This window comes from Cydia amplana, chromosome 11 (genome assembly GCF_948474715.1).
Source record: "Cydia amplana chromosome 11, ilCydAmpl1.1, whole genome shotgun sequence".
In the NCBI taxonomy this organism is placed as follows: domain Eukaryota; kingdom Metazoa; phylum Arthropoda; class Insecta; order Lepidoptera; family Tortricidae; genus Cydia; species Cydia amplana.
In genome coordinates, this window is record NC_086079.1 from 17,513,959 (window position 1) to 17,537,672 (window position 23,714).

At 37.9% G+C, this 23,714-nt stretch overlaps 3 protein-coding genes across 3 annotated transcripts; 2 read left to right on the forward strand and 1 right to left on the reverse strand.

The window, feature by feature from the left end:
* The first annotated feature begins 291 nt into the window (after positions 1–291).
* Positions 292–4,169, forward strand: LOC134652247 (uncharacterized). Its single transcript, XM_063507418.1, has 3 exons — positions 292–779; positions 2,446–2,627; positions 3,336–4,169. Exons 1-3 carry the CDS (start codon positions 692–694, stop codon positions 4,167–4,169), a joined length of 1,104 nt encoding a protein of 367 aa, XP_063363488.1. The 5' UTR covers positions 292–691.
* A 965-nt stretch (positions 4,170–5,134) lies between these two features.
* LOC134652249 (mitochondrial thiamine pyrophosphate carrier-like) lies at positions 5,135–6,256 on the reverse strand. Its single transcript, XM_063507419.1, has one exon. It carries the CDS (start codon positions 6,133–6,135, stop codon positions 5,164–5,166), a length of 972 nt encoding a protein of 323 aa, XP_063363489.1. The 5' UTR covers positions 6,136–6,256; the 3' UTR covers positions 5,135–5,163.
* A 277-nt stretch (positions 6,257–6,533) lies between these two features.
* Positions 6,534–21,720, forward strand: LOC134652074 (drebrin-like protein). The gene is made up of 9 exons (XM_063507227.1): positions 6,534–6,749; positions 8,539–8,710; positions 9,887–10,124; positions 11,499–11,596; positions 13,085–13,164; positions 15,002–15,160; positions 15,719–16,302; positions 17,290–17,388; positions 21,569–21,720. Exons 1-9 carry the CDS (start codon positions 6,667–6,669, stop codon positions 21,718–21,720), a joined length of 1,665 nt encoding a protein of 554 aa, XP_063363297.1. The 5' UTR covers positions 6,534–6,666.
* Positions 21,721–23,714: the final 1,994 nt, after the last annotated feature.

The window sequence follows — 23,714 nt, forward strand, 5'->3', positions numbered from 1 at the left end:
TTAACGCCATCTAGCGTTATTTCGTCGCATTACTTGAAACCCCTAAGTTATATTAATACCAGTTAGATGGAAACTCACTAGATGACATTTAAATTAATAAAGAAAAACTCAATAACATTGTAAGTTTTTCGATCAGGTCACGTGTCCGTCTTACGGTCACGTGATCTGTCGCGAGTTTAACATTTTTTCCCACCTCAAAAAGTGCACAGCGCCGCTAAAGAAGTTTTCACTTCAAAAATATACTTGTTAGACAACTTTAAGGAAAAGTTATGATATGATTGAGACGATTCCTAGTTAAGATTCAACTTTCAACCTGTGTTGCTTCTAATGTAATCCGCTCGATCTTAAATTTTTCGTACTCCGTACAGTACAGTTGCATCTCAAATACCAACAATGGGGATTCCAAGCATCTCCATTTTCGCTCTAATAACCAGTTGCCGCATTTTATTAGTACACCGTTTCATCTTCGACTAGCGGGGGACCATTTTCCATAGGCTGCACTTCTTATTGTCCCCTGCCTTCTGTAATTTATTTCGCTTTTCTGTGCCGCGGCGAGTGGTTCCTTTCGCGCGCATTTTTGACGTCTTCTTTTTTTACGGCATAGGCGTTGGCGCGTTCAGCCAGGTTTTCCGGGACGTTATTACCTGCCAGTTATTTTTAAATTGTTTTTTTTAATGTGTTGTCTGTGGCCATGATGAGGTTTTGGTGGATGTTCGTTTTGTTCGCGAAAACTGCTTCGGCCAGTGACAACGAGTTGCCGGAGTCTGAGGCTGGAAAAGGTTGGTTGGTATTTGGTATAAACAATATTAAATTCGATCTTCGATATATTTTACTAATTTACTAGATACTTTTGGCAATTATGTATAATAGGGCATTCCCCAGAATTGAAATATTGTAATAATTGGTATGCGTATTCATGTAGGTACCAATTAGAATGAAATTGGCTATAAAATTTCCTCTAAATTGTTAATTTTGCTTTAGGTAATAGGTAACTTTACTTTTGTGGCACTTTGAGTTAGTTAAGATAACTTTAATAGGTACTTTTTAACATGTTAGTCTCTTTGAGTTTGAAGCTAATACAAAGTTGTGACCACGTAAACATTTGAAGTACCTAGACCTAGGTACCTTATTGAATATTTTCTTTGATAATAAGCCGAGTTCAACATGTACTTACTTACTGAGTTTATTAGTGATTATCCCGAGGATACACTATTTTCTACCAACTAAGCGTAGAGGTATTCAACTTACTGTAGCCAAGTAATTTAAATAAGGTACATAATAGTCTTTTCGACTGCACCACAACAGAACTACAATAACAAACTAAAAAAGAAAGCCATGCGAAATTAAACTAATTCAATTTTACGGCCTAATTTACCTAAGCCAAGCCGCTTCCCACGCTTTCCTCATAACACTTTTCCATAATCTTAAAATAACAAAATGTTAACTAAGTAGTCTGTCATAATGTTCGGACATTGAATCATAGTAGGTAGTTCTATAGCGTCTCTTTCACGGTTGCGAGCGCAAGACAATGGGGGAAAGAGCATAATTACAGTACAACTTTCAGTTTTATCAAGATCTTTTGCTATTATGTATATACGATTGGAGGAAAATAGCAAATCCGACTCGAAGGACCAGTTTATACGTAACGCAGTTTTTTTCGACTTCATGTTAAGTTATTATTCTGCGTTTTAGAATGTGTGATTATTAGATATAATTTATGTCGACCGGGAGGGATATATTGACCGTGATTACCTTTTCAGGTCTATGTTCACGGGTAATCAGTATTATACCCGTGAACAAGATGCATGTATCACGGTCAATATAAGTCTATTAATTTATTAGTGAAACTAACCGAGAATCATTCAACATCATTGGGATTATTATTTTCTTTTGATATATAGGTACGCAAATTAACATGGACATAATTAGTTAAATTACAAAACGTTTCACATTAAGTAATTCGCATAGAAAATAGTCGAAAATAAACATAAGTTGATTTAAGGAAATCTCCGTAAAAAGTAATTATTTTCTTGACATGCTATTCAATTCAACCATACTATATACCGCTACGTGTCTTATTGATACCGATGATATAAAATACCTGGTATGCAAATAAAGATCTCCATCTCTCTATAATTATAACATTTAGTATTTAACATGTGTTTAAGTCGATCGATCCGGCGGTTTCACCATCTACGCTGATAGCACTTTTTGATAAACAGAACATAAGATGTCGACTCTTTTTTTCCAATAATTACGAATACAAAGCCTATTTTATGATTTATATACGAAAGCCTCTCCCGACAGTTTGGATTAGCTCTTATTTGGCCTGTTGGCTGTAGTTTCATCAAAGACCTTACAAATTTCGTAAACAGAAAAATCATGATGCGGGTCTACGTGGAGGTATTTTATTTTGTGTTCAAGATAGTGAAAACTATTTTCCAGAATCCCGTTTCCTCCCAGTCTTCGAAGTGAAGAGGTTCGACCGGCCAATAGGACCAGGGGGTTTACCCCCTCTCACCACAGTACCAATAGCAGGGGAGCGATGCTCGCAGAGACTGGAGTCTGCGCTGGACCAGATGAAGAGACGGAAGAGGAACCAGCCGAAGACCTTGGATACTCCCGCCGTAAGGATATTTGAGATTTTCTGGAGCTGGCCTAACTGGGTTCAGCGTTGGACCAAAAGCAAATATAGGGCATATGGTAAAAATTGGCGGGGTCGCCATGAAACATTGGTTACCCTTCTACAGTTCGAGAAGTTGATCGACTGAGCGATAAAGCTGAGCTATAACCGCGAAAATCGGTTCGCAAATGCGGGCATCTTTCTCTGCTCTAATTACGTCCTTCCTTCGTTGGAGTAAAAGAGAAAGATCCTCTGGTGACAGCGTGGGTCGCGATAAGTACCTACTTAGGTACTTATTGTACTGATGGTTCATATCAGCAACTGCAAGAACCAAAGAAGAAGGCATTTCCAAAATTCATCCATATGATATGACTACAGAACAACATACCTTTTCCAATCGATTCATATCAGAAAACACCAATCAGAAAAAATGCAATAATAAAGTCGATTTTCCATTGCAATTACTTTCATATATTATTTATTTTGTATTTTGTATTTTCTCAATAAATTATTTGTATTTGTATATATTTAAGCACTGAATGAGCCTTAGGTACATTCTAATCAAATAAGGTTAATAAGGCAAAGTAGGTATTTTATCAGGTTTTACAAATTCCCGACCATATTTCACTCTAAATCTAGGCCAGACTGAACTTGAGGATATGCTAATTAACCGACAAAGCGACCATTGTTTCAACCACTTCCTTCATTACAGAGTCAAAGCATCGATCTCAACGGCTACAGCCTGTACCAGCAAATGCGGAGCGCTCCGGTGGACATGTATGTCACCAGGATGCGCGTGCGACTCCCCCAGAACGCCAACTGGGTTCGCGTGGAAAAATGCTACTACGACCCTCGAAACGTATCTCTGGACACCATGCTGTTATTCCACGATATAACCATAAGCGGGAACGTCGATCTATTCGATGCGAACGAGCTAGATCGGAATATACCCCCAAGTAGAAGATTAAGAAGGCACTACCCTGATAGAAGATATGACGCACCGTATCCAGATGAATACAGATACAGACAACGTAACGGATGTAATATGATCCTAAGACTCCGAAAAGCGGGTATAGGCTTCCATACGCGACCTTTACACCAACAACCTGGCAAGTTTAACGTCAAAACTGACTCTGAATTCGTCGAGCCAGGTTTCATAAGCGTCTACGCTTACGGTTGCGAGAAATACATCAACAGGAACTCTGTTAGAAACAAGGATCATTTACCATTGAGGAGGAGAAAGAGATCTGATGAGTTCACGTTCGATCCTCATGTCAATCAGCCTGAGGTACATGATAGTCGGACTTCGCATAATAGTTGGAACACAGTGTATGAGCAGCCCCGAAGTAGATCGAACTATGAACGAAGCAAGCTCTTCAGACCTGATGATGACTTGGACGAGGTTGAGGATATTTCTAGAGAAATGGAGGACATATTTACTAAAGGAATAAGGACTTTGTTGACGACTTATATGAAGAAAGAGTTGCAGCCCGCGATCAAAGATACTCTGATGAGGAATATGGGTTATGTGATATCATATGGTTAAAATAAATATAATAGGTATATAGACCTAATCTGTTCCAATTCAAGAATTAAATGTTATTTTAGAGCCTTATAGCGGGGTTTCAAAAACCCGCAAAAAAGGCGTATTCATACTTGCCTACCGACATTTTTGGACTTTTGGCACAAAAAAAAATGAGAAGTAAAATTATTTTTTTGAAATAAGGTACCCACATTTTGAAACTAACTTATACATATGTTTTTTTTATATAAGTTGTATTTTGGTTTGTGTGTGGGATTTTATTTTAAAACTTGTAATTTTAAAACAGTTTTTGTATGAAATGAAATGAGACTCTCATTATAAGAGTGTGATGTTCAGAGAGAAAAAAAAAACAATCGCAAATCGCGTATATATGACACCGTAAGTAAAGCATGATTTGTATTTATGATTTATTAGAAACTAATAAAATTCTTTATTTAGAATTGTTTTATTCAAACTAATGCTTAAGTCTTTTAGGTTTCTTTATCTAGATAGGTATTATTTATGTTAACACCTGTGGTATTATATCTCTATTGAGCTACATAATAATAACAAGTAACTGAAGTAACATATCTATACTAAAACACCATGTGATAGTAGTATTCCTTTTACGAGTCAAAAAGGGCACTAGAAATGTTCATACTATAAAGATTGACCCATTTTTATATGTCATTGGTTAACACAAAGATTTTGCAAGGCTTTATACATGAAAAATAACTAAGCAACAGTAAAATTCGACAAAAAGGTAATAGTGGTATATATTTTATGGTGTCAAAAATATAATAGCATAAGATTATAAGATTCATTATAAAGAGTAAAATGAACTTTTCTCTTATTTTCTTAAATGACTATGAGGGATGTTAACAAACAATTTATATATATATATAATATGAATACAATTCAATACACTAACAGTTGGTCTAGTACCATACAAGGATTCCCATCTATTTCCTTCTACTGGACATTATTTGTTGGAAAAACTATGTCACTAAGTAACTTTTCAAGTCTGTGTCCTCATCAGTAAATATTTTATTTCATCATAAACAGCAAAATGTAGTGCTGAAACCAGCACAGCTTTAAGCATACTGGGCCAGTAGCCTTTGTACAATGATAGGAACCCCTCCTCAACTATTGTCAACTTTATACAGTCTAATATACCGTTACAGTACATTTGTTTACCGAAACTCGTCCTGTACTGTTGGAAGCCTTGGATTTGTAGCCGTTTCTTCACTAAATCACAAGGATATATTGCAGTCTTCGATACAAAACCTGCAATTGACCCGGAAATCAGATTTGCTAGTAAAGATGACTCTATTGTCCCAGACAGAGTGTCTCTATGAAAGAATTTTAGTTTTGTCAATATATTGTCTGTGAAAAGTTTGTAAACAGCGAATTGGATGCCGGCGTGGGGCGCGATCTGCCCTAAAGTGGGTATTAAGCCTTTAAATAAAGCCGCAGACCCTTCTGTCCTGACCATAGTTTTGAAAGCATGAATGAATCCTTTGTAGGCTCTTTGCGTCTTCTGTTCGGCTATTAGCCGCGTTCTCACCGTGTCGAACGGAAAGGAGAGCATTGTTGCCACGGTCGCCGCAACAGCGCCGTTAGAAAAAATAATTGCGTGTCTATGGGTATCGAAAAATTGAGGGTTTGCATGTTTACACACAGTTGTAAGCTCTTCGAACGTCGTAAATTGTAATACTCCATAAGTTATAGATAGTAACTGCGCCGGTATATGACCACTCCATAGCGTAGATAGTCCTTCTTCCCTCACAATTGATGATAAGGCTTGAAATACGGAGCTGTATTTCGAACCTTGTTTTATTGGCTCCAGTTGAAGTTGGAATCTAATTTTTAACACGTCCAGGGGCTGTGACACTGCTCTTGTGAAAGCGCCGGCTCCTCCGCCGGCAAGTGCAGACTGAAATGCGGTAACTTTGGATTCATGTTTATGTACTAGGAGCACCATCACCATAGTCCAAACTTGGGTCTTATAACACAAACTAAACCAATATTCGTCAAAACAATCTTAAAATAACACTTTTTACGTCAAATATTGGGTCAATAAGATAGTTTTTCAATACTATTTTATCATTTTTCGAGTTTTTCGACCTTCAAAACAATACAAATTCAAATAGGGTAGCTGTCAATGTCAAATCACACTAATGTCACTCATTCAAACTTCATTTGCTTCGTTGTCTTTCAACGTTAATAAAATTGTGCTAAACACTTCGAGATTCGTCTTCGCGTTGTGTGTTGCGGGCATAGATGTCTTGTCTGTGGTTGCTGGACTGTCATCACTTTCATTTGAAAGAAAGAGATACAAAAAATATTTACATATGGCAACAAGTGTTCTAGCTGTCGTCAAATTATCATCGGTCTATCTAGTCTATGGCTGTTGTCGGTCGAAATTGTTGTGAGTCAGGCCGCCCGTTCGTCGGCTTTAACGATTTCACAGAGATTTTGCATTTTACAGTGTTCAATTCGTTAATGCGAAGAATGTAAAATGGCTATAAACTTAAATAAACACAAGGACGCGTTAGTCGCCGCGTGGAAGGACGTATTAGACGAGAAAACTGATACTGACTGGTGCGTATTAACAAGTTATAGTTTTACACAACAGCGACCTACTTGCCGATTTAATAAACGCGAGCTTGTCTGCATTAATTTAATGAATCAATTAGAGTTGTGTCCGCGATGCGTCCATATTAGCTGTAACAATGATGTCAACAATTGCATTCAATCCAGACAAGGAGATGCTTCTAGTACACTCCTTTCACTACGTGTAATGAAAACTCGTATTACTATGCGGTATTAATGATTAAACATGTTATGTGGCTTTACTCAGAAATTCATGTAAAATGCATGTCCTAGTTCACTAATCTAGATGCATTTTCTTTCAGCTTTCCAGTTATAACAATGTAGTTTTATCAGATCAGAAAAATAGATTGACTTGAATAAATATACCATATCTCACTATTCTGTAACCATTTTCCTTATACCAGTAAGGATAATGAAGTATTTTCCTTCATTAAATCAGCCATATGTGCTGTAAAATTATAGTTTTAATTTAACCTATTTGTATTTGTTTGTAATATGATACTCCCCCATGTGAGCTGTGTAAATTTTGGGACAATGCTGGGAAGCTCATGTAATATGATATTCTGCCACATTGGACTTGATAGATGTAGTTTGTGTATTATGAATACCATTAGAATCTATACTTTATTTCAAATTGCCACTGAAATTTGAACCTAAACTGTAGGAAATAGAGTTGATTTAGCGTTGTTTGAAGATTGAACGAAACAAAGCAAAAGCGAGTCTGTTCCAATTGAACATGGTTTAAATTACATCAAACTGAATAGGTACTATAGGTAGGACCTTGGGCCTTAGGAAGCTAGCATAACAAAAGCATAAGTACAAACACAATATTTATGCAAATGTTTGCATTATTGCTGTATTTTATATAAATAACAAATACATTATAAAATTAACTGCTGTCCTCAATGTAAAATATCACGTTCAAGTATTACGTAACGCATTTGGGGGGAGGGGGGGGTCTTGTAAAACGTTACGATGCGTTACAGGGGCGGAAGGGGGGGTTTGAACTACGTGTTACGTAACATTGATTTTAACCCTTCAGCCGGCCTAGCCAAAGTGACAATCGCTATCGCTCCGTAGCGATCGAAACGCAACTGTGACTGTCGCACTAATATGGAAGAGTGATAGAGAGACACAAAGCGTTTCGTCAAAGAGATAGTGATTGTCATCTTGGCTAGGCCGGCAGGTACTTTACGCCACATAATTGTGGCCTTTAGGTAAAAAATGGTCACTTGGTGGTTACGTAACGTTTTACTAGGGGGAGGGGGGGTACAGAAAAACGTTACGGCGCGTTACATGGAGGGGTGGGGGGGGGTCATAAATGTCCAAAAATTGCGTTACGTAATACTTGAACGCTCCCAATAATTAGGATCTTATTTGAATGATGTCATAATAATACAAAACAAATATTATGAAATCAAGATTATAATGCTTTTCAGTAATTTATATCAACAGTCCTGGCAATGTCATTTAGCTATCTCTAATTTGCAAGCCATATTTAGTAATAAAGTCTTACTTATTTTCAAAACATAAATAACATTAGCAATATAACCACAATATAAAAAAAAAAAAAAGCCTAATAAGCCTAATAATATAAGCCTTATTGAGCTTCACTTAGGGACTAGTTTGAATTGTATAATGAAATGAAATGAAATATTTTTATTTCGAACACATGAAGTCCATATATAGGGTTAGGTATTACAATAACTATTAAGATATAGGTAATGTAAGATTGTCCCATAATTTATTTATTTTATATGTTAATTTTTTATTTCAGGGCTCTATTTGGCTATGACGGCTTATCCAGTGACCTAAAGTTTGTAAGCAAAGGAGACGGAGGCCTAATAGAGCTGATTGATGAATTCAACAGTGGAAAAATACAATACGCATTTCTAAAGTTAGACGTCCCAGACAGCAGCATATCTAAATATGTGCTTATCAACTGGCAGGTGAGTGATAAGAGATAAGACTGTTTTCTGTATAATGGCAGGGCCAAGAATGTATGACTGCTTATCTGTGGGAGGGTGTACCCACAGGTGGCATTGGAAAAATGTTAAGGCTAATTATTATTTTGTTGACATTTTATTTATAGTCAGATTCCGATAAATTTTAATTCTAATCTAACAAAAAAACCGGCCAAGTGCGAGTCGGACTCGCGTTCCAAGGGTTCCGTACATTACACAATTTTTTAACAATATGTTTTTTTTTAATGAAAAGTGAGTAAAAAACCCATCAAAAACTGCACATTTATAATAGGTTTTCCTGTCATCTTTAGGTAAAGAACTATTTAGTGTATTTTTTTCAAATATTTAAACTCAGTAGTTTCAGAGATAAAGGGGGGGGGGGGGGGGGGGTCATTATTTGCTTATTTTCTTGAATAACTGCTAAACTATTTATCTTAAAATTATAAATAAAATATATTTGAGATTCTCAAAATGAGCTCTTTCATTTGATATGTAACACGATATAGTTTGAAAAACTTTATTTTTTAATTTGCTCTTTTACCCCCCAAAAGGGGCCTCCATATTTAAAATTCATTTGTTTACGTTACATGTCCGTCTTTGGGTCACAAACTTAGATATGTGTGCTAAATTTCAACTTAATTGGTCCAGTAGTTTCGGAGAAAATAGGCTGTGACAGACGGACGGACGGACAGACAGATAGACGCACGAGTGATCCTATAAGGGTTCCGTTTTTTCCTTTTGAGGTACGGAACCCTAAAAATCGACAACTAAATAAAAATGCCCACATTGACCATCAACAGTATTGATATCATCCAATTTTGTCATTCACGAAAAAATCTTCACGTGTATTTTTCTATAGTGTACGAAACTAAGAATATCTACCACATATCTACTTGTACGAAAATAGAATAATAAATGAGATTTACTGGTATATATTAAAATTAGGTCGAAACCTTATTGCAATGGATTAAGGTGTAGAAATGTACACATATTCTGGAATCTTTTATGCAATTATGCATACCATAGTATATTCCAAGAAATTCATTGGTATTGGTACGAGACAGCGTTCGAATCGCGACCTTATATTTGAAAATCGCCTTACCTCTACCAACACTCAATATTGTTATACCCATCATCACAAAATTTCATTTAACTCCACAGGGTGAAGGCGCCCCAACGGTCCGCAAAGGCACCTGCGCGAACCATATCAAACACGTTTCTTCCTTATTCACGGGCTTTCACCTAACCATGCACGCTCGCACCGAAGACGACCTTGAGGAGAGGGTGATTCTGGAGAAGTTGGCGAAGGCCGGCTCGGCCTTCAACTTCAAGTCTGGGAGGAGTGAGGAACTGCCGCCTAGCGGCCCTGTGGGAACGGCGTATCAGAAAGTTAACCCAGGTAAACTTTAAAACCGTAAATTTTTTAGTTTTTTAACACCAAAACTTATCTCCCTACTATAGTGCCTTAGCTTAGAGCAGCCATACTCTAAGTGTGTTCCGCGGAACCCTGACACCCCTGCAGGGGTTCCGCAAGAATTTAGAATTATGCTTATTAATAAAAAAATACACTTCTAAAAACTATTGTTTTATTGTAGGGTTCCACCAAGTATTTCGCTTTCCAAAAGGGTTCCGTCAAAAAAAAAGATTGAGAACCGCTGGCTTAGAGACACTTAGGGCTGTCTATCACAAAAACACAAGGTAATTTTTACAAAAAACGCGTGTCTACAGTCATCTGATCTTCTATACCAAAAAATTGCGTCTGGGCCTCTTGTGGTTAGTCCAAACTAACTAATAAGGACTACCTGACCGGAACCAGACTAAATCCAACCCAAATTGCACTCGCTGAACCACATCATCCGATCCGATATTTACTGTAATATAATCATAATTAACGACATTTAATTTGTCAACAAAGTTGTTATTACAATGAATTGTAAACATTTACCGTCGAATTCATTATTACTTCAACTGTGAAGGGCAGTGTGGGTGTTTCTTTTTAACTTATTAAAATTAATCATAATGGCACTTTTAGTTCGGAAACATTTTAGTTTGACGTCGAATGTAAGTGAAGAGATTAATAAAAGAAGGCAAAGTTTGCGTAGAGGTGCGTTATATTAATAGTTCACTTATTTTAATTCTTATGGACATGTATTCAAAGAAAACAGGTTTTATAAAACGTAGCGGCTTAGGTGTTCACAATATCTGAGCACGCACTCTAACGCCCTGACAATAGAGGCGTGTTCAGATATTTATGAGCGCCTTGGCCGCTCCGATATATCTGATGGCGATTGTACAACTATAAAAAAAACCCTTTAGTTTTCCTCACTAGTCTTACCATGAGTATTGGTACTGTACATGTACACGTACACGCCACGCCTATTGTGCGAGGCACGTTATGCACCTTATCGGAATGCACGAAGGTTGATATTTGGCTGGAGCTGCGCGCGTCATTTGACGTCTTAGGCGGTCAAAGGGTTAACATACACTTCTGCGTTCCTTTTATTTATTAGGCTTCCGTACCCAAAGGGTAAAAACGGGACCCTATTACTAAGACTCCTTTGTCCGTCTGTCTGTCTGTCACCAGGCTGTATCTCACGAACCGTGATATCTAGACAGTTGAAATTTTCACAGATGATGTATTTATGTAGCCGCTATAACAACAAATACTTACTAAAAAGCACGCAACCCTCGGTGGGCGAGTCCGACTCGCACTTGTCCGGTTTTTCTAATAGTTTTGGAGTCCTATATAAAAGTAACTTTTTTTTTGTTTTAGTTCAAGAAATCAACTCGTCAGAGCGCGACCAGTTCTGGTTAAAAGAAGAACAGGAAGAGAAGAAGAGAGTAGAAGCAGAAAGGAAAAGGAGAGAGGAGGTAAGATAATAAAAAAAAAAAACCGGCCAAGTGCGAGTCGGACTCGCGCACGGAGGGTTCCGCACCATCAACAAAAAATAGAGCAAAACAAGCAAAAAAACGGTCACCCATCCAAGTACTGACCCCGCCCGACGTTGCTTAACTTCGGTCAAAACGTTTGTTGTATGGGAGCCCCACTTAAGTCTTTATTTTATTCTGTTTTAGTATTTGTATGTTATAGCGGCAACAGAAATACATCATCTGTGAAAATTTCAACTGTCTAGCTATCACGGTTCGTGAGATACAGCCTGGTGACAGACGGACGGACGGACGGACGGACGGACGGACAGCGGAGTCTTAGTAATAGGGTCCCGTTTTTACCCTTTGGGTACGGAACCCTAAAAATTAAGTAGTTCTTAGTGTTTATTCCTAATAAAAAGTATGATGAGGTAGTAGTAGTAAAACACTTTATTGTACTAAAATAAAAACAAAACTGGGAAAATAACATTCGTCATTAGTACAAAGGCGAACTTATCCCTTTAAAGGATCTCTTCCAGTTAACCTTTATCCTGATTAATCATTTGAACGCCACGCCACGCCTATTGTGCTCGGCGCATGATTGTGAACCTTGTCGGAATGCACGAAGGTTGATATTGGGCTGTAGACGCGCGCGTCAGTTGACGTCTTTGGCGGTCTAAGGGTTAAGTGTTTTTATTGTAAAAATATGTCAAGCGATTTTACACTAGGCTTGTGTCGGTCGCGAACTAAGAACTGTTAAGAATGAAATCCCGTGAAGGACCGAAAGGAACTAAATCTTTTTGCGCGCTCCTAATCGGTCTTTAGGTCCTTTAGTTCAGTGAGATTGGAGAGCGCTTGATTGAGTGAAACAGAAAACGGTCGGAACGAAACGGTTCACAATATCGCTGGCACAAGTGCGAACGAGATGAAAGAATCACGTGACACGCCAAAGCCCAAAAAGTATGAAGGAAAACCAAATATTTTTCTATATACATATTTGAATTTTTTTTTATTGTGTTAAGGTGTTTTAATGTTTAAAATCGACCTAATCATATCGTACAAATTGAATTATATTTAGTGATTGGAACAAAATCAAGTGTAAAATCGGGTTAAAGATATTTATTATTCTCAAAAAAAAAATCGATTCCTATTCATTCCCGGCTCCCAACAAGTTCAACGACCGAACTGAACTAAAGGAACTAAAAGACGAACTACATAGTTTGTTTGACCGATTGACCGATAGCGGAGCGCTAGTGTGTCTCTGTGTGTAGGCCTATTTTATACAGTCAGCAGCAGAAGTTGCTAAGCGGGCGAGGTGTTCATAATTACCTTGACGCGCTCTTATTATCTTAACAATAAAGTCGCATCAAGATTATTTTGAACACCTCGCCCGCTTAGCAACTATTGCTGCTGACTGTACATCTAACTCAACATTACTCAGCAATACAAAACTGTTCGGACTCTTTCAATTGTGGTAATTGTACATTTTAGGAAAAGAGGATGGCAGAAGAAGATGCAAGGAGAAAAGAAGAATTAGCCACCCAGAGGAGAGCTAAGGTTGAAGAACAGAAGTAAGTGCCCTACCCTAATTCCTACCCTAATTTTTTTTAAGTGAAAACTTCTTTAGCGGCGCTGTGCACTCTTTGAGGTGGGGAAAAAATGTTAAACTCGCGAGAGACGACGTGACCGTAAGACGGTCACGTGACCTGATCGAAAAACTTACATGTAATGTCATTGAGATTTTCTTTATTGATTTAAATGCCATCTAGTGAGTTTCGCTCTAACTGGTATTAATATAACTCGAGTACTAACAGTGATGTGCTTAGGGGTTTCAATTAATGCGACGAAATAACGCTAGATGGCGTTAACCTCAATTATACATAGTGCATTTTGCACTACTCATTGAGTTTTCACTTCTGCCGGCAGTCCCTGAGTGCAACCCGTTGTTTTTATTATGTATTCTTTTTAATTACTTAGTTTGGCAATGTTCGTCAGGATATACATAACCTTTGACCGTCTTTTTATATATTTTTCCTAACCAGAACAATGGGTAGGAAAGGGTAGTTTCGACTTACTGCCTGCGGCGAGTCACCGCACACTGTATGATTAGCCTAGGCGACTAATTACCTGGCTAATTTAACCAGATGGCTGCGACATATTGACCGAGTTATCGACTTATGTTTCACTAATCGTTGTACCAACCAATGAAACTGAGTCTTAACACATTAATTGCCACCCAGCCAAACAAGACATCCGCGCCAGGCCAGCAAAATTTCGTCATATAAAGCTGTAGTACCACGATGCCGACTATCGGGTCGTCCGGCCCGGGAACGAAATTATAAAATACCCGATAGTCGGATTTTCGGCACTGAAAGAAAGAAAAGCGGCCAAGTGCGAGTCGGACTCGCCCATGAAGGGTTCCGTATTTAGGCCATTTATGACGTATTAAAAAAAAACTACTTGCTAGATCTCGTTCAAACCAATTTTCGGTGGAAGTTTACATGGTAATGTACATCATATATTTTTTTTAGTTTTATCATTCTCTTATTTTAGAAGTTAGGGGGGGGGGGGACACACATTTTACCACTTTGGAAGTGTCTCTCGCGCAAACTATTCAGTTTAGAAAAAAATGATATTAGAAACCTCAATATCATTTTTGAAGACCTATCCATAGATACCCCACACGTATGGGTTTGATGAAAAAAAAATTTTTGAGTTTCAGTTCGAAGTATGGGGAACCCCAAAAATTTGTTGTTTTTTTTCTATTTTTGTGTGAAAATCTTAATGCGGTTCACAGAATACATCTACTTACCAAGTTTCAACAGTATAGTTCTTATAGTTCCGGAGAAAAGTGGCTGTGACATACGGACGGACAGACAGACGGACAGACAGACGGACAGACAGACGGACAGACAGACATGACGAATCTATAAGGGTTCCGTTTTTTGCCATTTGGCTACGGAACCCTAAAAAGTGATAAGCTTTTACCGCTACTCCAGCTTGTACCAATGCTTTTTAGGGTTCCGTACCCAAAGGGTAAAAACGGGACCCTATTACTAAGACTCCGCTGTCCGTCCGTCCGTCCGTCCGTCCGTCCGTCTGTCACCAGGCTGTATCTCACGAACCGTGATAGCTAGACAGTTGAAATTTTCACAGATGATGTATTTCTCTTGCCGCTATAACAACAAATACTAAAAACAGAATAAAATAAAGATTTAAGTGGGGCTCCCATACAACAAACGTGATTTTTGACCGAAGTTAAGCAACGTCGGACGGGGTCAGTACTTGGATGGGTGACTGTTTTTTTGCTTGTTTTGCTCTATTTTTTGTTGCGGAACCCTCCGTGCGCGAGTCCGACTCGCACTTGGCCGGTTTTTTGCTATTTCTAACGACTATTTGTTTACGTAGAGTGGCGAGTCCCGACCCAACGAGTCCTACCGGCGTGTCAAGCAGCGAGGCACTCAGGAGGCAGAGGTCGCAGGAGGCGAGGCAACTTATCGGCTCCTCTACGGCCTGTGCCCGGGCCCTGTTCCAACAGAACTTGGCTCAGGGACAACTTACACCTAAGTAAGTATTCTTTCACTGTCCAGGCTATCAGACTTCAGAACGTTCTCCCACTACCTATCAGACAAGCGCAGACCAAATTCACATTCAAGCGCATGCTGCGCAAGAATTTCCTAGACAAACTTTCCTCTTCGTCAACTTAATGATTCACACTAGGTATATAAATATGTATAGTATCTATGTAGGTTTATTTGTATTAAGTATATGTGTAAGTTTATCAATATAGTTTATATTCATATATAGTCTTGTTTACAAATTCATTTACTTTAAAACACACTGCACTTACATACTTAATCTTTGTGGTTTAACCCATTGGTTGACTGGTAGAGAATGCCTTTAGGCATTAAGTCCGCCATTTGTACCTTCATGTATTGTGCAATAAGATTAAAATAAATAAATAAATAAAATAAATATTTTAGCTAACTAGGAATATTAGTGACTCTTGGACTACTCGCTACACTTGTCCAATTTTGACTTGTATCGCTTTTCCAAGGCGTAATATTAATACAAGTGGTAAACAAACTTTGCTCCCATGTTAATTTTTTTTTTTAATTATTCCAGATCGAACAGTATACCAGAGAAGCCCGTCCGTAGTTCCGTCATCGCGCAACGCATCAACACATTCACACAACCGCAGCCCACCTCCCTCCCCCCCCTCTCCCCTTCCAACCGCTCCCCCCACAAACTCCCCCCCGCCGAGCCCCAGGAACCCAAAACGAGCCCCCTCAAAAACATAGACAAAATCAAAATGAGCCTAGAAACCCCCTCGCAAATACAATACGAACCTATAATAGACCCCACAGTCGATTTAAGTCCCAGTACCGAAAACGACCCGACTTCCTTCAGTGCCATAAACTATGCAGAACTTAAAGATAATGAATACAGACCTATAGCCGATTCGCTACAGAGTGAACCTATGATTAAACAAAACATCTTAGAAAATGACATGTTCGATGCATCGTATTCGAGCTCGAATGAAAATGATGATGATGATAGCGACAATAAGTTTAGTACCATCAAGAGATCGCCGTATAGCAAGAATAATATAGCAGAGGAAAATGGGAAAGCGGAGCTGAGCAGACAGAATACTGTTATAGAAAACGTTAATTATAAGAAGGAGGCTAATGGGACTAATACTAGTGATGGTGAGTAATTTTACATGTCAAATTGTTACAAGCAATGAAAATAATCAGAAATTACAGAATGAAATTACAAATATGGACCCTATGAAATATTAGATACTTTGTTAGAATTACAAAAAAAACCGGCCAAGTGCGAGTCGGACTCGCGCACGGAGGGTTCCGCACCATCAACAAAAGATAGAGCAAAACAAGCAAAAAAACGGTCACCCATCCAAGTACTGACCCCGCCCGACGTTGCTTAACTTCGGTCAAAAATCACGTTTGTTGTATGGGAGCCCCACTTAAATCTTTATTTTATTCTGTTTTTAGTATTTGTTGTTATAGCGGCAACAGAAATACATCATCTGTGAAAATTTCAACTGTCTAGCTATCACGGTTCGTGAGATACAGCCTGGTGACAGACGGACGGACGGACAGCGGAGTCTTAGTAATAGGGTCCCGTTTTTACCCTTTGGGTACGGAACCCTAAAAACCAAAAATTACAAATATGGAATCAATGAAATCGTAGATACTTTGTTAGATATGTCTGTAAATGTCTAATTACAAAAAAAAAAATGTGTGCATAAGTTTAAAACAGATGGTGCTTTACTGCGCCATATATACTGGGTCAACCAGATATTGACAGTAGAAAAGGCGGCAAATTTGAAAAATGTAGGCGCGAAGGGATATCGTCCCATAGAAAATTTGAATTTCGCGCCTTTTTTTACTGACAAGACTTGGTTGACCAGCTATATATGTTTTGTGGTCACTGAATTGTCAAACGTCGTATGCGTAATGTTGTAAAAATGCTTAGGAGATATCTAAAGACATCTGGGCTGTAACCGCGAAAATCGAAGTTTTTAAATTGCGGGCATCTTTCGCTGTCACTCTAATTACGCCTTAATTGGAGTGAAAGAGAAAGATCCCCGCGATTTGCAATTTTCGCTTTTCGCAGTAGCCCCTCTGATGAGAAACAATATTTGATGTGTAAAATATGGTTAATATTTGCAGATGTGTCACCAGAAGGCCTAGAAGAGGAAGGCACGATATACGAGGACTTGGACGACGATCCCGGTCTTACTGCGAGGGCTCTATATGACTACCAAGCAGGTAAGTTCATTCATATCATATCATAGAGAAAAAATACATAGATTGCTCACTCCATACATCAGTTTTGATGGTATCAGCGTAATTCGTCCCATTCGTTTTTCGTTCATTTCTTATGTCCGTCTCATTCTGTGTTCGTCACTCATTCTTTATTCGTCTCGATCGCTATATGTCCCTATCGTCTTAAGTACAATTATGTAACCTGTCTCTTTCTTAACAAGTCTTTTTCGTTTTTCGTCATGGTCTTCCTAGGACTCATTCTTTCTTATTCCCTTTCGATTTTTGTCTCATTCACTTATTCGTCTCATTTTTTTTCATGCATTCGTTATTAGTCACATTCGTGATTAGTCTCATTCATTTTCAGTCTAATTCTAAGTTAGTTACATTCGTTTTGCGTCTCGGTCACTATTTGTAACTATCTTTTTCCGTCAATCTTATTTTTTTTAAAATTATATCTTATTGACCGAGTGATCGTCATAATTTCATGTAATTTCCACAGACTTGTCATTTTCGCGCTCGCGCTTGACAGACAGCTGAAGTGTGCGAAAGGGAAGCCATCACGTATATGAACATCGCATGAGTGCGAAAGAGTCAGACTACAAATGAGAAAACGTGACCATTTTTGAGTTTGACGACGGCCGCGGACGGCCAAGAGCGTATCACCGTAATTTTCAATTTGAAAAATATACACAAATTCGGAAGAAAACTATTTGATAAAGTAATACAATGAAGATAGTGTCTTGTAGTGTACCGGATTTCAGTGTCACGGGGCCAAATAAACCTAGCAAATACTTATTTCAGAGGAATAATGATATTCCGAGCGAAATTTTCTTAACGATATTTTGTCAAATTAACAGCATAAAAAGTGTAAGAAGCCGGTTTATACAGTTGATTATAAGTTTTTCTTCCTTTGTGTGCTAATATTTTATCATATTACTCAATAATTTAAAATATTTTGTGTAAAAACATAAACTGTTACTTTACGCTAGGGCTTGACAAAATGTTCAGATGACAGTATCGATAACTTGTCGGTATATTAATAGCTATGTAATCATTTCTTCACAAGACATAATTAAGATATTAACCTTTATAACCGACTTCAAATAATAACGATTGTTATACCTTTTTGAAGGTGCAGATGTTTAGCAGTAAATTTAAACTTCACTTTCCAACACAGTAAGAGTTAGACCAGCCATTCTCAAAGTGTGTTCCGCGGAACCATAGGGTTCCGCGACACCCCTGCAGGGGTTCCGCAAGAATTTAGAATAATAAAATAAGCATAATTATTGTGCTTATTAATAAAAAAATACACTTCTAAAAACTATTGTTATATTGTAGGGTTCCATCAAGTATTTCGCTTTCCAAAAGGGTTCCGTCAAAAAAAAAAAGATTGAGAACCGCTGAGTTAGACTAAGATAAGGCTGTAACGATTTTGATAGCACACGCAGTGCATGTGTTATTTTATACATCATAATGTCGTAGAATTTTAACGTTTAAAATAACACATTTGAAAAAGTAGTCGATAAAGCAATCAAACACCGACAGATTATTAATATGTTGTAACATGACATCACTATTTTTGATCTCACATAGACAATTTACGCACACACTTGCATTTCATTTTTGGTCGCACTTTTGAAGATTGACAGTTGTTCTTGTCTATTCTAATTCTATGGTAATTTCGTACTAGTCTGACATTTAAAATAACACTTTGAATTCTGACAGTTCATTTGCTTGGAAATGCTAAGGAGGTATGACTCTATTTATACAATCTGCGTACTTAATATTACTTTAGTACGGGACGATTAGCGAACGAGCCCAAAAAAGAACGGAACGAGTTACCATTAAAGACAAAAAAAGAGTGAGACGAATAACGAAAGTGACTAAAGATAAAGTGCGAATGATACCAAAAAAGAGACACACAAACAAAGACATAGTCCTAGGAAGACCGTGACGAAAAACGAAAAAGACTTGTTAAGAAAGAGACAGGTTACTTAATTGTACTTAAGACGATAGGGACATATAGCGATCGAGACGAATAAAGAATGAGTGACGAACACAGAATGAGACGGACATAAGAAATGAACGAAAAACGAATTGGTCGAATTACGCTGATACCGTTTTGATACCAAAAAGACTATTAATTTCAGTGTCTACAACTACATCTAGCATCGAGTAGCGGAACTATCAGTACTGATACTTGACAATAGATGTAGCACCGACCGGAAAGTCTTATGCTCAACAACATAAGACTTTCCGGTCGGTGCTACATCTATTGTCAAGTATCAGTACTGATAGTTCCGCTACTCGATGCTAGATGTAGACACTGAAATTAATAGTCTTTTTGGTATCAAAACTGAAGTATGGAGTGAGCACTCTTGTCTTATTATATTTCTCTATGTTCATATTATAGTTGAGGAGTGTCTTTTCAATATGGCTTATTTATTTTTCAATGAAAACCATACAAAAATAAGCCCTTTTGAAAAGACACTCCTCAGTTTCTCTATGGTAAATAATTTGGACATGTTTAAGTATCTCTAGAGTACCTACATATGGTGCAATTTTACCGCCCTAGTGCGGTAATTATCACAATACGTGCCTATGTCGAAAATTTAAAGAGCCATATGTACTGTATAACGTTGTATGATACAAGTCCGAAAAATAGGAAATTCGCAACTAGTGGCGAGTTTTAAAATACGACCGAAGGAGGTTGAGGGCTGGTGTTGTTTTAAATAACTAGAGACAAACCAAAGAAAGTCTGCAGCGCAATAATTTGACATCGAATTAAAAAACTACATATGGCAATGTTTTTTAAGCAGTCAGTAAACGTCATGCACTATGGTATCTGTTTGTCAAAATCGTTTAAATATTCATTGTGTTTTGTGATGAACGGAATAAACATGGTGAAACCTTACAAAACCGGCGTGCGGGAGTTACTTTTCCGCATGACGAATAATTTTACACTTGTAAAAAGTCAGCACGAGGCGATTCAAGCTGAAAAACGACAATGTTTACAAAATTTGGAGTTGATGACGGGTAAGTGGAATGAAACATCTTAATACTTCACCATATGTACCTACTTAGATAATATAATATTGGTTTAGACTAAGGTTTCACAGCAAATTGAACACACCTAATAGGTATAGGCATACTTATGAACTTCCTCTAACATTTCGAGAAACTCATTGGTACTAGCCGGGTTTTGAGCTCGAACCCACAACCTCCATGCTTATGCTCACGGCATGGGTACCTACTAGTTAAAGCTAAAATTAATTTTTAATATATGTTTATTGTTTTAATGGTTTATTTCGTTTTTCCGAAAACTTCAGTTCGCAAATTGCGGGCAATTTCTCTGTCAATCTAATTACGCCTTAATGGGAGTAAAAGAGAAAGATGCTCGCATATTGAGAACTTCGGTGTTCGCGGTAGGCCCTCTGTGCCTATTTACCGCCGTCGCGGATATTACAAAAGCTTATTAATTTTGATGAAGCCAAATGTCACATTCTCCCAATATTATTTATCAATATTAGTATATGTCTACATATTAATAGTGACATCTATTGTTGGAATGAAATTTATTTTACCATAAAAATTTAGCTGTGCATACAGCTTAATTTTTTCATAGACGGTAAATATGGTAGAAATTTCACAAGTATCAAGACTATTTAATCCATTTTCTGTGGTGTTGTCGCATACTGATTTTTAAAAACTACTTTTAATCTAGCGCTGCAGACTTTCTTTGGTTTGTCTCTATTAATATCTGGGAGACCGAGCTTTGGTCGGAAAACATAAAAATGTTTAGACGACAACGGTTTCACTCACTTGAATTTTTAGTCGCTATTGGCGACATGTTTCGGGCCCTTCGGGGGTCCTTCCTCAGGCTCGTGTGTCTAAACAGTTTAAAATATGTCTCACGAAAGTTTAATATCGATTATTGAAACATAAAAATACTCAAAAATGTACGTTTTTCCAGAGATACGACCTAGCTAGATCGACTTTTCGCCCCTGAAAGTCCCCATATAGCAAATTTCATCGAAATCGTTAGAGCCGTTTCCGAGATCCTCAAAATATATATATGAATAAATAAATAAATATACAAGAATTGCTCGTTTAAAGGTATAAGATATACTTTGTTACTCGCATTACATTTTTTGTGAGGCAATAAACGGTTACCCATTCACAGCGGACGAGTCGGAAATAACGTTCGACCCGGGCGACATCATCACGCACATCGAGCAGATAGACGCGGGCTGGTGGCAGGGCGTCGGGCCGCAAGGACTATTCGGTCTGTTCCCCGCCAACTACGTGCAGCTGCTGCCCGCGCACCCGCGATAGTCGACATGCGGTATGTGGCTGTAATATCCGCACAGTGCTCTTTGCATCTTTACATATACTTGGTCATAGAAAAAAAATACATGGAGTGCTCACTCCATACATCAGTTTTAGTACCAAAAAGACTATTAGCATCTAGCATCGAGTAGCGGAACTATCAGTACTGCTACTTGACAATAGATGTCGCCACCGACCGGAAAGTCTTATGCTGTTGAGATAAGACTTTCCGGTCGGTGCTACATCTATTGTCAAGTAGCAGTACTGATAGTTCCGCTACTCGATGCTAGATGTAGACACTGAAATTAATAGTCTGAACTGATGTATGGAGTGAGCACTCTATGTATTTTTTTCTCTATGACTTGGTCAAGCAAATCTTGTCAGTAGAAACAGGCGGCAAATTTGAAAATCGCGGGTTAGCAACGCCACGTTTGAATTGTTCGAGAATCGCGCGTCATTTATATCTTATCTGTGGAACTGTTTTGTTTACATTTCATCGTTGTTCGATGTACATTGCTGCTTTTTGTTCGTTTCCTAGGGATACCATACTTTAGTTTGTTTTACATTGCTACTGACATATCCGGCTTGACAGACTATTACATTCGTAGGGCGTGGGGCCGCAAGGACTATTCGGTCTGTTCCCCGCCAACTACGTGCAGCTGCTGCCCGCGCACCCGCGATAGTCGACATGCGGTCTGTGGCTGTAATATCCGCACAGTGCTCTTTGCAACTTTACATATTACATTCCGAAAAACTGTCCGGAAAAAATCGACAGTTTTGTGACGCATTTTCACATACATTTTGTATTAGCCGTCATAAAACAGACTTCAAATTTGTACAGAAAACTGAGGCCACTTTTGTTTTCAATAATCCTACTAATACAGTTGCACAATAAAAATAGCCCACAAGCTGTTGTAAAAAATAAATGGTACACTTTGTTCTGCAAAATCCCCAAGTGTACCTATATCTGACTTGCCTGGCAAAGATATCCGTATAAGAGTCGAATAGCACAAGTTTTCCGAACATCATTTAAGAAAATGTCGAAATTTTTATTTGATATTTCTATATACTTTTGCGACGGTAAGTATAAACATGATTGCACGGCTAAATTCCTGAAGTTTTGGTGTGCGTTTGATCATAACTTTGACAAACAAATCCAATAAATTGATTAGTTATTAGAAAAGTTTGAGTAAGTACTACTATTTTTATTAGTCACTGGATATAGTCATTCCCTATTTTTTTTAAATGAATATCAAGTCATTTTTTTCAATATCTGACTCAATCTTACTCTTAGAGGACTTAGAGCCACAAGAGCGTGTCTCATATTTTTGCGGTCTTCGAAGAGTAACATATTATTGCAGGTGACTGTACCTATACCCACATCCAATAATGTATTGCGAAACAATACAATTTGCATTCGGTCAATAACGGAGTATGAGAGATAATACGAAAAAAAGTGTACAGTCAAGTAAACTTATATGTAACGCGTATTCTCTAGATATAAGTTGAAAAATAAATATGAGGCGAATGTACCAGAGTCTGAAACTAACTATAATCGAGTGCTCGAAATGTGATCTCTATTTAATCTTTATTGAGATCTCAAGGTGAAATATGAAATATACAAGTTATACCTATGTATGGACAGTTTAACCCTTTGAATGTCACACCTATCGTGTGCGACGCGTAATTCTGAACCTTGTCGGAATGCACGAAGGTTGATATTGGCCTGTAGTCGCGCGTCAGTTGACCTATTTGGGCGGTCAAAGGGTTAAAAGAAATTGTAATGTTGAGTTTTTAGGTCCATTTAGACCTTTTAAGAGCTAGAGTTTTTGTTGCTTTATTGAGATACTTTCAGTAACCGGGCCCAGTTTTGTATGAAAATTCGCCATATTATTATATGTATAAATTCGGAGTTATCTTATATTCTTTCATACATTATGTTTCGTTTTTCGGGTAGGAGGTTCCATCTACCTACGACGCTTCCTTTTATCCGTTTATTT